This window comes from Chiloscyllium plagiosum, chromosome 25 (genome assembly GCF_004010195.1).
Source record: "Chiloscyllium plagiosum isolate BGI_BamShark_2017 chromosome 25, ASM401019v2, whole genome shotgun sequence".
Taxonomy (NCBI): domain Eukaryota; kingdom Metazoa; phylum Chordata; class Chondrichthyes; order Orectolobiformes; family Hemiscylliidae; genus Chiloscyllium; species Chiloscyllium plagiosum.
Window position 1 is genome coordinate 47,722,041 of NC_057734.1, and position 15,025 is coordinate 47,737,065.

Below are 15,025 nucleotides of genomic sequence, written 5' to 3' on the forward strand. Positions count from 1 at the left end.
AGATCTGGTATGACAAATGGCCCAACTTGAATGACTTCCCCTAGCCCGCTCTGTGAGTGAGGGATCATGACCACTCGAAGTCCACTTTAGGAGAGATACGAAGGCATTAGAAAGAGAAAATGCAGAAAATCTACAAGAATGGTTTCAGGAATGAGGAACTTAGTTATGAGCGTACAGGTAAGTGGAACTGAAGCGCGCCTCAGCCACGATGACTCGGTGGATTCAATGGCTTGAATGGGCTTGCTTCCACTCCTACGTTTTATGTTGGAGAAGCTGGGAGCATTCTCTTTGGAGAAGACTGTTGAGAGGAAGATTTAGTAGAGGTGCTCCATATCATGAGTCAGGATTGATTGGTTGACTGCTTGAATATTTGCAAACTGGTACTAGGAACAGTAGGCATTATCATTTTGCTAGAACTTTTCAGCAAGGGGCAGTAAAAAAACGTGCCTGATGGAAGGGAAGAATTCTGGGAGAGTTGAGGGGCAAATAGAGTTTTGGAAACAGGAGAAGCACCAATACCCATGATCTCTCTCCCTGGCCCCAGTTCGATGCACAGTAGCTGTGTTGGATTTGAACTGGAATTCTGGATTAGTGGTGCTGGAAAAGCACAGCAGTTCAGGCAGCATCTGAGGAGCAGTAAAATCGACGTTTCGGGCAAAAGCCCTTCATCAGGAATACAGGCAGAGTGCCTGAAATTGGCAATTTAAGCCTGTGGCTCATTCTGACAGACCATAAAGTCAGGTTGAATGAACATTGCTTTGACTCCCTTCAGTTTTAAAACACTCCTGAGCTAATTAAGGTTTAACATTGGGCAAGGATTAAATAAAGTAGGCAGAATGTATTTGTTTTTGAGTGTTCCTGTGAAGGCATTACAACAGAATCCCCTCAGCAAAGGAAGCTTTTTCACCTTGGAAGAATCACACAAAGAGGAGGCTTTTCCTTGGTAATAAAATGTTCACTTATGCCTGGGCTCTCTGAGATTGGAGAGAAGTGCAGCTGTCAGTTAGGCCTTCCAGAATGGCTTTTATAGAATCCCTTCAGTGTGGAAGAAGGCCATTCAGCTCATCAAGTCCACACTCGCCCTCCAAGGTATATCACACCCAGACCCACAGCCCTACCCTATTCCCACGGCTAATCCGCCTGCACATCTTTGAACAACTGTGGGAGGAAACTGGAGCACCCGGAGGAAACCCACGCAGACACGTGGAGAATGTGCAGACTCCACACAGAGTCACCTGAGGGTGGAATCGAACCTGAGTTCCTGGCCCTGTGAGGCAGCAGTGCTAACCACTGAGCCACCGTACTGCCCAATTCCTTGGCAGCACAATTTCCCATTTTCTCCAGTTTTTAGATGAGTCATTGGCTGTACTGTATTTTGATAGTGCTGTCTTTCTTTTCTGATTTCCAGTATGCTGTGGTCTGTACACCAACCCTCGCTGACTGCAGGCTGTTCCAGGCCGTGCATTCGGAACTTTTCCAATTGTGAGTATGCAATTTTCCGGATTACATTATGTTAACTCCGAATAGCGTTTTTCAGGACCTCAGTCATGTTGCTGACCAGTACTGGTAGTTTGACTCTATGGAAATGTACACAGACCCAGGAATGTGGGTGATGGGCTTCTGAAATGAACTCAAGCAGCTAGTTGGCACACTGAGACTTCATAGATGCAATGATAAAAATTGATCAGCTGGCTTTTAACTGTGTTAAGTGTTAATCAGGGCATCAAAGATCTCATGGGTGGAACCCCCTTACTCCTTTTTGAAAAAGTGTCTTTGGATCTTTCAAGTTCATATGGGAGAGCAGTCAGGATTTTGAATTTTAAACACTCACTTGAAAGGTAGCACCACTGACGGGTGAAATGATGTGTTCCATTCTGTGGAAAGGGTGCTGAACCCAACACTCAGTGACTCAAAAGCGCGGTGTTCTACACACTGAACCACGGCAGACACTAAATCTAATTCAATATTGGTTCAACTATGTTAGACTAGACTCCACATGGGACACTATAAGCCAGTAGTGCTCCAGGTCCAGGTTAGTACATTCAACATAGAAAAATTATTAAATCTGCCATGGGGGGGGGGGGAGAGAACCATTTGGTGCAATGTGGTTTATAAATGGCTGATCTGAAGCTTGCTGTTAGCATGCTGCACAGTTTTGGATCTTGGCAGACAAGTTGAAGGAGCTAAGACCCCATTCTTGACCTTTTGGTTCAGTCCTGATATTAACTCCATCAAAGTTTGTGAGAAGATTTGTAGCTCGGATGCTCATTGTTAGATCAAACAGTGTATTAGAACAAACAGTCTTACCGCAAATTCAACCCAAACTTTGGGTCAGATATGTGGATGACACCTTTGTAATCATTAAAAACACAGAAATAGAGATCACACACCGGATCATCAACGCCACACTCACAGGAATCCGATTCACTAGAGAGGAAGGAAAGGACAATCAACTCCCATTCCTAGACGTGATGGTACAGAGAACACCGAACGGAGAATTCACCACAAAGGTACACAGGAAAGCCACACACACAGACCAAGTCCTGAACTATGAAAGCAACCACCCCAACACACACAAAAGAAGTTGCATCAAGACACTGTTCAAAAGGGCCACAACACACTGCAGTACACCAGAACTGCAAAAAGAGGAAGAACACCTATACAGTGTATTCGCCAAAAACGGATACCCCCGCAATTTCATCAAAGACAACGGAGGACATACCACAACCCAAAGGACTAGCCACACTACCATACATCAAGAACATTTCTGAACTGACAGCCAGACTACTGCGACCACTAGGACTCATAACAGCACACAAACCAACAGCTACTCTCAGACAACAACTCACCAGGACGAAGGACCCGATACCCAGCATGAACAAAACCAATGCAGTGTACAAAATCCCATGCAAGGACTGCACAAAACACTACATAGGACAAACAGGAACAAAGTTAATGATCCACATCCATGAACACCAACTAGCCACGAAACGACACGACCAACTATCCTTAGTAGCCCCACACGCAGATGACAAGCAACATGAGTTCGACTGGGACAACACTACTATTATAGGACAAGCCAAACAGAGAACAGCCAGGGAATTCCTGGAGGCATGGCACTCATCCACAGATTCAATCAATAAGCACATCGACCTGGACCCAATGTACCGACCACTGCAACGGACAGCTGGAACTGACAACCGGAAGCGGCAGATTCAAACCACTACAAATGCCGGAGGAAAGGTCACAGAAGCGCTTCACAGGAGGCTCCCAAGCACTGAGGAAGTCACCTAGACAGGGGACGAAACGTCTGCAACACAAATTCCCAGCTCGGCGAACAGAACCACAACAAAGTTGAAAATGTTCTGAAGGTTGATTTGTAACCTTTTGGCCCAAACCAGTGTGGACTGTTACAGTTGGTAACTAAAAGAGTTGCAAAAGATCATTCTCCAGGATGACCTGGCAGTATTAAATGGTACCTACAAAGATTCATTCATTTTGGTCATACAGCAACAAACTTGAAGGTTATGTCACAGCAAGTCTCTTTTCAAGGACAATCAAGTTCTAATACCAGGAGTATTATGCTGGGCTATTATGTCCACTAGGCACACATGGGTACTGAAAGCACAAGATGGTCTAGCATGTGAACCTGTGTACTGGCTGGGGTGAGTGCAGGAAAGGCATGCTAAATATATCAACCTAGCAGCAGAGGAAACCTCTGCACTCAAGTCATGTTCCATCCCTTCATTGGATGACAGTAACAACAGATTAATTCACAATACATGGGGACGGTTACAACCACATTGTTTCTCTAAGTTTCCCAACGTTTAATTACTTAGTAACATGAGTGTGACCATTGCTGATGCAAGCTGTTTTCAGTTTTTGATGTTGCACAAAGTGTATCTGACAACTTGCCACAGATCACTGGCAAACTCAGCAGGGAGTGATCAATATCACATTGTCACTTGACTATCTAAGCTCAAAGGATCAGCATTACCAAATCAATGATTCCAGTAAGATGGCAGTGGGACAGGACTTCTGAGCCTGCAGCCTGTCCCCTGTGTCCATGTTTCTTTTTTGTTTTGTTTTCTCTTTTGTTTTGTTTTACTTACCTCTTGGTGAAGAGCTCAGTAGTGGAAATGATGAGTGGGCCAGCAGTGCAGACGTGTGGCGGCAGCGTAAGAGGTGATTTTGGGCCCAGTACGAGACCAGGCAGCAGACTCATGGCAGTGGCGTTTGGGCTGGTTTAGTACCTGGCGGCTTGGTGCCATCAGCGAGAAATCATAGTGATGTCGGTGAAGGCGAGATGGCGCTGAAGAACGGTGACTTGCATTCCAGCAACAGTGTTGTGAAGAGGACTTGTACCTGGTCATCAGACCCATGGTCCATGACATAGCACTTAACAAGAAGGACTGCAGAGTTTAGATTAGATTAGATTACAGTGTGGAAACAGGCCCTTCGGCCCAACAAGTCCACACCGACCCGCCGAAGCGAAACCCACCCCTACCCCTACATTTTGCCCCTTACCTAACACTACAGGCAATTTAGTATGGCCAATTCACCTGACCCTGCACATCTTTGGTCTGTGGGAGGAAACCGGAGCACCCGGAGGAAACCCACGCAGACACGGGGAGAACGTGCAAACTCCACACAGTTAGTCGCCTGAGGCGGGAATTGAACCCGGGTCTCTGGCGCTGTGAGGCAGCAGTGCTAACCACTGTCCCACCGTGCCGCCCACAAAACCAGTTGGGCAGTTTCTTTAGGATTTTTTTCTGCCTTTATATTCTTTGCTTTGGTTTATTTTTCTTTGTTTTAAGATGGCACCAGAGAGTGGTGACATGGCACAACACTTTTCACTGTATTTTGTAACAAAATACATGTGACTGTAAATAAATCAAATCAAATAAGTGTTGAGCAACAAAGTAAATTTTTTGTCTTGCAATGCTGCATTTTTGTGCAACACCAATTGAGAAAAAATTGCCACTCCCACCACAACATTCCTTGGAAGACTCCCGTGAATCTCCTTCCCCAGTAAGAAAAATGAATGATGCATGACTTGCATGTGTATAGAAACCACCAACACTGCGTACTGGCACAGTGTGAGAGTTAGAAATGCAAATTTGGATACCAGGAAATGTTTGTAAAATATGCAACCACCCAGATCACACAAAGACATTATATGGTGCTACATTATGAAGGAACAAAAACCAGCTCAGACACTGCCTAGCACATCAATCATGTATGATTATGTGGAACAACACTGTGTACTGTGGTGTTGAGAGACACCAGTCATATGCAACAGAGAACAGCATGGACCTCTCATGGTGGGTATGTGATCACCAGAATAGGATGAGTTGTCAAATCTCCAAAGCATTACATTGAAGTTTAAAATGTTAGTTTGTAAATGTTTTACCTGTTTGTATAATAATTGTATGAACAACCATGTTTATCTGTGTGGGATAAGCCTTTATCTTAGAAAAGAAGGGTCTGTTGTATTATGTCCCATGGTCAATATGTCAGAATACTTTTGAGACATGCTCCAGATATTGTCACTACACCATAGTACGTGACTTGAAGGCATTAAAAAACATTGTACTTCATGTAACTTCTTCAATTAAAGCATGACACTCTCTTGGAATGATACTCAAGTTAAGTTTTAATAAGTTTTTAACAGCTTAATATTAGTTCAGGCTGATTTTAGGAATGTAACGTATCTGTATTGTCAGTTGTAAGAAATGTCTGTTGGATTATTTAACGCCACTGTATCCATGCCACGTATCTTATGCTGCAGGAAATGGCATGGGAATTGCAGCATCAGGTAAAATACCTGTTGGAGGGGAATTCACACCACTAGCACTTTGTGGTTCGTTTACCAGGGCAGCCAGATCCTCTGTTCGACAGCACCTTGTATTCTGTCTATTCAAATAATGCTTTCCGTTTTTCCTTACAAAGGGACCACCTTACATTTTTCTAATTATTTTCCAGCCAAATTATTTCACACTGACTTTAATTTATTTATGTTGGAAGATCCTTTGTATCCCCACTTGTTTTCATTCTCTGTTTGTATGTCAGCAAATTTATGTGCGATGCAGTTGATCCCTTCATCCAGGTCATATTTTAGATTGTTAGTAGTAGAAGCCCTAACATTGATCCTTGTGGCACTATACTGGTTAAATGTTTGCTAACCTGAAAGATCTGTTTGCATAATTTTCTGTTTCATTGATTTATTGTTGTCACATGTACCGAGATACAGTGAAAAACATTGTTTTGTGTGCTACACAGGCACATCATACCATAGAGTGTGATACCAATACAGAGTGACAGAGCAGAGTGCAGAATACAATGTTACAGCCGCAAAGGAGGTCCGAGAGATCGATCAGAATTAACATTTGCGAAAGTAGATCAAAAGTCAGATAACAGCAGGGAAGAAGCTGTCCTTGAATCTGTTTGTATGTCTTCTGCCCACAGGTATTTGTGGAAGAGAGTATAACCGGGGTGGGAAGGGTCTTTGATGTCAATTTCTTTCCTGAGACAGCAAGAAGTATAAATGGAGCCAATGGATGGAAGGCTGGTTTTCCTTCAGCCATCTTCACAATTTTCTGTAATTTCTTGCTGACTTGTGAAGAGCAGTTCTTGTGCAGGTCAAGGCTGTTCAGACGAGTCAAGCCAGTTGATTCTGGTAGATGCAAACAGAAGATCAATGAACAGTAATTGGTGAAGGAGTTCTTTGACTCAAACCATCATATTGATAACACATTGTGGTGCTTTCAGTAGTGCATCTGTAAAAATTGGCAAGTTTCCTTTGAATTAGTTAAGTCACTGTCCATACTAATGTATACCCTTCAATGCAATGAGTGCTTGTACAAGAACCTTTTATCAAGGATCTTATCAAAAGTCTTTTGGAAATCCAAATACCTTGTATCTACTGGTTCCCCTTTATCCACTCTGCTTATTATATCTTCAAAGAACTCTAATAAATTTGACAAATATGACTTCCCTTTCACACACCATTACGGTGTCTTGATTGTGTTGATAATTATAATAAAACTTAGAATGAGTTACAAATGATATAAAGTGCCATTCAATTGACAAGAGAAATTGTCGCTGTGAATATCCGCATTTTCGGGCATTGTGAATCATGTAATTGATTCCAAGTGATGACTGGATGATTCTTCAACTTCATTGATACTAGTGACCAGTCAACTTAGTTTCCTCCATGCACATTAAGTGGCCGCATGCACCGAACACTTCAAAAACTTCTGTACTTCCTATGCAAAACCTTTGATTCTGCAGTACTTGTGTGCAGAATGACTTGTGCTTCTAACCATGCTGTTCCAGTGCTGCTATGATAGTGGCAAAGTTGAAGTTTGTTCAGGTATTTCCGCTCTTCAGAAGCCAAAATTATTTTAACTCTTATCAATTCCTACCCTCAACATTGTTATTCTGTCATCAATATGACGGTAGGAGTCATCATAGAACTCTTTCACTGATAACTATTCACTGATCTTCTGTTTGGATCCGCCAGAGTCACCTGGCTTGAATCGTCTCAACAGCCTTGATCTGCACAAGGACTGAATATCACAAGAGAGATAAGAGTGGTTGCCCTCAAAATAGGTGATATTGGTCTAAGTGTTGCCCTGGGAAGGTTGAGATCAATTAGCCTACGCAAGGACTTCGGCAATATCCAGGTTTGAGTTGACCAATATAGGTAACATTTGTACCAGGAAAAATGCCCGGAAATGGCAATCATAGCTATTGCACTTCAATCAACAACAACAACACAGCCATTACCGAGTTCCCAACCATTAAAATCTTCAGCTTCAACGTTGTCCAGAAGTTTAACTAGATAATGATCTCTCCCATATTTCCTGGTTGAGATGGAGTTGTATTCATAGGGTTTGGCTCAAGTACCTGTTATTGCACCGTGAACCCTGATACTGAGGGAGTAATTTCAGAGTTGAAGTTTTCACAATAGACATGTACCTACTTCCTGTAGGAGTAGAATAGCAAGAGGAATGCTAACTGTCCCACATCCTAACCTGAGAGCACTGTGTCCATACCCATACGTTTGTTCTGACTTGAATTCAACTACCTCTGCAAAGGCAATCTCGGCTGAAACCTTGTAGCTTGTATGGCTGCTGCTTTTCTGTTTGAGTGATGTTAAAGAGTGGTGTTTCCTGCCTTCCTGTGTCTGATGCTGTGTACGTGATAGGTACAAAAACCTCATCCTCAGGCACGCTACCTTACATAGAATGAAAGAGTTATGGTGTGCACCAGATGTTAAAAGTGAGCACGCAGCGATATGTGATTTGTGATTTTTTTAAAAAGACACCAGCTTTGAAGCAAAAGGTTCCTCTTGGGGACACTGTTGAATTGCCAGGAGTTGTGAGATACATCATCTGCTCTTGTACACTCCCTAGTGGTCTCTGCTTAGAACTGCAGAGGGCTTGAGAATGATGGAGAGCACACTCTTTTAACTTAGGAATCATTTGAGTTTGTAGGATTGTATAATAAAGAAGAAGGTGTAGTTTTGAATGTAAGGATGTTGGCAGCTGCCTGAGTATAGCTTCACCTAACTAAATATCTGTATTTCGGAATTAAGGAGGAACCTGAACTGTTGGTTTTATTTCGGGAGGTGTTATAAGAAATTGTTGGACAAACTCAGCGAGGGAAATGGGAGCGATAATTTGTATCGAGGATCAAGATGTGGTAGGGAGAGTCGAAATATGGCTGTATGAGGATCAGAATTGACAGTTAAATTTTGCTGGTGAGAAAGAACAGGGAAGAAAGAGATAGTTAGTTATACAGTGCTCAGGAGAGCCAACATGGCTGAACAAAAGAAAGTAACAAATGTTTAGATAAAAACAATTTATGAATTGAGATCAAAGGTTAAAAGTTATAAATGATGTAAAATAATTTACAGACCATCTAAGAGGATGAAAGGAATAAATATATATGCATTTAATCAGATATGATTTCAGTCATTTCAAAATTAGCTGGAAAGATGAGAAAAGGAGGAATAAATTAAGAGATTGTGTTTTCAATCCACTGAGTGGAATTATTGCTGATTCTAGTAAAAGGAAATACACCAGAGCAGAGAAGAGAAGTAAGCATTTGGGGAGTATACATGCAATAGCAATCACAATCTCAAGTCTAAAATAACTGCAGAAGTAATTATTAAGATGAAGGCAAAATAGTTTGAATAGACTGTTAATTAGCGAGTTTTGAGAAGATTTGTAGCTCAAGTTGAGGTTCTGGATGTAGTTTGATTAGATTAGATTAGATTACTTAGTGTGGAAACAGGCCCTTCGGCCCAAGAAGTCCACACCGACCCAACGAAGTGCAACCCACCCAGACCCACTTCCCTACACTTACCCCTTCCCCTAACACTATGGGCAATTGCTCGCTGAGCTGGAAGGTTCATTTCCAGACGTTTCATCACCCTTCTAGGTAACATCTTCAGTGGGCCTCCAGGCGAAGCACTGTTGATAATTCCTGCTTTCTATTTATATGTTTGTGTTTCTTTGGGTTGGTGATGTCATTTTCCTGTTTGGGGGGTGGGGAGGGCGCTAGCTGAACTCTCCATCAGTGAGAAAGAGGCCATATGGGAAATGTTTGAAGCTGTTCAATTACATTCCTCTGTCTAACAAAGTCAAGAGCAAACTGACCAATTAATAATCAAAATGAGTAGAGAGAAAAGACAGATAAAGCAAATACTAAGTAATTCAACAATAAATCAAAGGGAAATGAAAGGAACTGCTAAAGGTTTAGGAAATTTTTTTGAATACTGCAAAGAGAATGATGAAAGTAACTTAAATATATAAAATTAATAGCAATGCATATGATAGAAACTTTGACGTATGGATAGGACTGCTGAAGTGTATACAAAGTAAACTCACTGGCAATGACTACAAAAGGTAGAAATATTGTATAGTTACTTTCTTTGGATGTTTCCTCTGGAGACTATCAAGGGTTGCATGATATAGGAGAGATGTAAAAATGTAAGATGCATTTAGTTAAAGCAAGGAGATAATTTGATTAATTAAACTTAACAGACAAAACCATGTCCAGATTTTCTGTAACCATATCAACAATTAGAGAGCAGAGATGATCTGCTACATGGGCAGAATGTAGCAAATAGGACTAGTTCAGTTTAGGAAACCTGTTCAGCATGGACACGTTGGGCTGAAGGGCCCGTTTCAGTACTGTATAACTCTGTTACTCTATATGGAAATTTATTAGGAAATGGACTAATGCTAGTTGACAGCTAATATTATGCCTTTATTTGAAGAGACATAGAACAACGCTAGGGAGCTGGAGGCTATTTAGTGTAATGTTGACGATAGGAAGGGTATTTGATCTTTCCTCGATGTTATTAAAATAAGATCTAGAAGCTAAAACTAAGTTGTCATGGATTCAAGAGGGAAGATCATACTTGCCTGAAATTACTAATAAATAACAGTACATGGGCATAATGGTGTAGATGTAATATATTTGGATTTTCAAGGTCTTTGAGGTACTGTATAGGTAAAAACAATGACTGTAGATGCTGGAAACCAGAGTCTAGATTAGAGTGGTGCTGGAAAAGCACAGCAGTTCAGGCAGCATCCCAGAAGCAGTAAAACAGACGTTTTGGGCAAAAGCCCTTCATCAGGAATACGAAGTACTATATAGTAAATGCATAACTAAGAAGTGTGCAGGGCAAGTAACAGATCAGATAGCTACTGGTTATAGATTAGCAAAGAGAAGAGTGGTTAATGGTTAACAACCAAAACGTGAGAAGTTATGTTCTGTAAGTGACAATGCTGGGACCAATGTTCATAACCTATAGCAATGATCTGGAATTGAAAGCATAATTTCTAAATTTTCAGACAATTCCAACTTTGGATGTGTAGTTATGTAATGCTAAAGAAAAATAGAACATGAAGCTATTAATAAATTTGCTGAATAGGTTTGTAGTTGGCAAATGAGTTTCAATGTCAATAGATGTTAAATAACAAAACTGAGGTGGCCATGTACTTGGTGGTAAGAGTGTAAATGGTGTTGATTATCAAATAGATATGAGGGAAACCGATAGTAAAAGTAGTAATGCTGTTGAGCGATCTCATAAGATAATGGTTAAGCTGAGGTTGATTTCTAAAGAGGGGGAATTGAAAAGATATATTGAACTTGCATAGAAAGGGTGGCATGGTTGCTCGGTGGTTAACACTGCTGCCTCACAGTGACAGGGACCCAGGTTCAATGCCAACCTTGGGCGACTGTCTGTGTGGAGTTTGCACATTCTCCCCGTGTCTGCGTGGGTTTCCTCTGGGTGCTCCCGTTTCCTCCCACAGTCTAAAGGTGTGCAAGTTAGGTGAATTGACCATGCTAAATTACCCACAGTGTTCAGGGAAGTGAAGGTTGGATGTATTAGTTAGGTGAAATGCAGCCCAATAGACTAGGGGAATGGGTCAGTGTAGATTTGTTGGGCCAAATGGCCTGTTTCTACACTGTAGGGGTTCTATGATTCTACAAAAAGATTTGAGGATGAAAGTGGAGCTGAGAAATTATAAACATTAGCAATGACCAGACTGACATTTTTCTTTTCGCTTCTGAAAAGGCGAAGTTTGAAGGGTGATTTACAGAAGTATTTAAGGTAATGATGGGTTTGGCCGGGTGGAAGTGGAGAAGATGTTTTAATTTAGACTTGAGTATTAATACGTATGGTGCCTAATAAATGCAGTAGGAATGCTAAGGTACTTAGAATGTGAACTCTGCCACCACAAGCTGTAGTTAAAACTAGATGTGTATAAAAAGGAAACTGGATAAGTATGATTGATACATGGCTCAGTGGTTAGCACTGCTGCCTCACAGTGCCAGTGACCCAGGTTCGATTCTAGCCTTGGGTGATTGTCTATGTGGAGTTTGCATACTCTTTCCGTGTCTGTGGGTTTCAGCTAGGTGCTCTGGTAAAATGCAGGGTTAAAGGGGTTAGGGTAAGGTTCTAGGTCTGGATGGGATGCTGATCAGGTGTCGGTGCAGACTTGATGGGCTGAATGGTCTCTTTCTGCACTGCATGGATTCTACGATTCGAAGCACTTGAGGTCATGAGATAGAAAGATCTGATATATTTAGGAAAGAAATGGGCAATGGGAAGGCTTGTGTGGAGCATAAATGCTAGCACTGAGTATTTGGGCCAAAGGACTATTGTATGTCGTCGGCTTGATATGTAAAATAAACCATGGCCCATTTAGTTTCCCTTCTCCTATCATGCTAGCTATACAGTAGAATGATAAAGGAGTTATTGGTTCTTATAAGGTGAAGAAATCCCAGTGGCAGAGATTTTTCAAGCATGAATGTCTCCAGTCAATCCATATTCTGTATCCCAAAATGTCACCCTGTTTGTTGTCTATTTAATTTGAGTGGACCAGTGCTAACTGCTTCTACAATCTCCCTCGGGAGTCTATGCCAGTGCTCTTACCTGCATGAGAAGCAATTGGAAATATATTACGTATGAAGCAAGCAGGCTGTGAGCAGATAATGCGAAGTAATTTAGCTATTTGATTCCTCTGACAATCCTAAATACACTTATACTATCATTTTTTGACCTTTACATGTGAGGATGAACTCAGTCTTGATTATCCAATACCTCTGTTCCCTCGATCATTCTGATTGTCCCTTTTTTATCCTTTCATTGGCTGCAATATCCTTTTTGTGCGATGGTGATTAGAGCTCTGCACAATAGGTATAAGTGTGGTTGCCACAAAGCTTAAGAAGACCTCAATGATTTAGCTCAATATTGACCTTTAAGAACATTGTGTTTGTTTTTCTTTACTCTTTGTAGGACAGGTCATGTTTAAATCTGGAGGGTTTAGTTTGGGATACTTTTCATGTGCAGCCCTTGATTTCTACCTGAAGTTCCTCTTGCCAAGTAGAAACCTAAGGCAGGGCAGGTGACTGAAGTAAAATTGGGGGATCACTTTGGGTCTCGCGATCATAATTCTATTATTTTCAAAATAGCTTTGGGAAAGGATAAACCTTGCATAAAAGATAAAGCTTTTAATTGGAGTAAGACAAATTTTAGTGGTATGTGATAAGAATTTTCAAAAGTTGATTGGATTAGACCATTAACAAGTAAAAGGGCATCTGACAAGTAGGGGGCTTTCAAGAGTGTGATGACAAAAGGTTAGAGGCATTATATTCCTGGTAGAGTGAAGGGTGAGGCTGGTAAGATTAAAGAACAATCGATGAATAAAGACATTGAGGTTCTAATCAAGAATAAAAGAGAATCTTATTTGAGATATAGACAACTTGGTTCAATTGAATTTCTTAGTGTGTGTAGGGCCATTCTGAAGAAACAAATCAGGAAGGCAAAGGGGCAATAGTTTTGGCAGATAAGGGTACTACATTAAGAACAAGAGGACAACTAGAGAGAAAGTAGGACTCCTTAAAGATCAAGGAGGTCCCTTAAAGATCAATTACAATTTTTAAAAGACAGTTGGATAAGTACAGGAATAGGAAAGGTTTGGGGGGATATTGACAAGGCGCAGGCAGGTGGGACTAGTTTGGGATTATGTTCAGCATGGACTGGTTGGACCAAAGGATCTGTTTTCATACTGCATGACACTGTATAACTAACTGTTCCTTCACTCCTGTGTTAGAAAGCTATAGTCATCGAGTCAAACAGCACAGAAACAGACCCTTTGGTCCAATCAGTCCATGCCGACCATGATCCCTAAGTAAACTAGTCCCAACTGCCTATCATGCAAACAACATATCATGCAAACTTCAAAGAATTATGTACCTGAACCACTAGAGGTCTCTGTTCTACAATACAGTAATCCCCCAGACCCGTGGACAATACGTTCCAAGGTCTACCGTGGAAGCCTGAGACTGCAGATAGCAGCAAACCCATTCATTTAAGTGGGAAATTTACCTTCCCAGCAGCCCCATGGTCCTTGGTTCTGAAAGCTTCCCTGTAACGTGTATGGGCCGTGGTAAACTGCGGGTAACAGAAACAGCGGTAAACGATTTCACGAATACAGCGGTCACCCTGTACTACCCAAGGCCCTACTTTTAGTTCAGTAAGTCCTGCCCTTGTTTGTTTTAGCAAAATGCAATGTCTTGTGTTTATTGACCTAATTGATCAAGATCTCGTTTGTAATCTTAGATAACCTTCACTGTCCACTATTGGATGTCACCAGTCATCCACAAACTTACTAACAATGCGTTCTACATTCGCATGTAAATCATTTATGTAAACAACACACAAAAGTGGACCCAATACTGATCCCTTTTGAATACTGCTGGCCACAGGCCTCCAATCTGGAAAACAACCCTCCACCACCACTGTCTCCTGCCATTAAGCCAATTTTGTATTCAATTGGCAAGCTCACACTGAACCCTACGTGATCTAACTTTACTAATTAGTCTACCATATGGAACCTTGTCAAATGCTTTACTAAAGTCGAAGTAAAGAACGTCAACCGCTCTGCCCTCATCAATCTTCTTGGTTACTTCTTCAAAAAAATCAGTCGAGTTTATGAGACATGATTTTTCATGTACAAAACCATGCTGACTAGCTGTAATCATTCCTAGCCTCTTCAAATGCATACAAGTCCTATCTTTCAGAATCACCTCCACCAATTTACCCACCACCAAAGTCAGATTCACAGTGCTGTAGTTTTCAGGCTTCTCTTTACAGCCTTTATAAAAATAAAAGCACAGCATTAGCTACTCTCCAGTCATCCAGCACCTCACCCATAGTTAAAGGCCAGATAAATATTTCTGCAACGGGCCACAGTGTCCTGGGATACACTTGATCAGGTCCTGGAGGTTTATCCAGATTTATATTTTCTAAGACCTCCAGGGCTTCCTCTTCTGAAATGTGAACTGTTTTCAAAACATCAACCTTTAGCCTCTGTTTCATTCTCCACAACAAAAAACTGACAAAATATTCATTTAATATCTCTCCCATCTCATGAGATTCAACACAGAGATGACCTCTTTGAGCTTTAAGGGGCCCGACTTTTTCTCTAGTTGTTCT

The 15,025-nt window shown here is 41.4% G+C and overlaps 1 protein-coding gene across 4 annotated transcripts in view; it reads left to right on the top strand.

Annotated features, from left to right (window-relative positions):
- Window positions 1-15,025, top strand: part of pisd (phosphatidylserine decarboxylase) — a 124,646-nt gene that overhangs the window by 7,953 nt on the left and 101,668 nt on the right. For 2 of the 4 annotated variants that reach the window (XM_043716113.1, XM_043716114.1), the window contains exon 2: window positions 1,409-1,482. In XM_043716113.1, coding sequence (XP_043572048.1) covers window positions 1,409-1,482 — 74 coding nt within the window. Of the gene's footprint in view, window positions 1-40; window positions 178-1,408; window positions 1,483-15,025 lie in introns of those variants that run through there. The other 2 variants (XM_043716116.1, XM_043716117.1) reach the window with 2 other exon arrangements.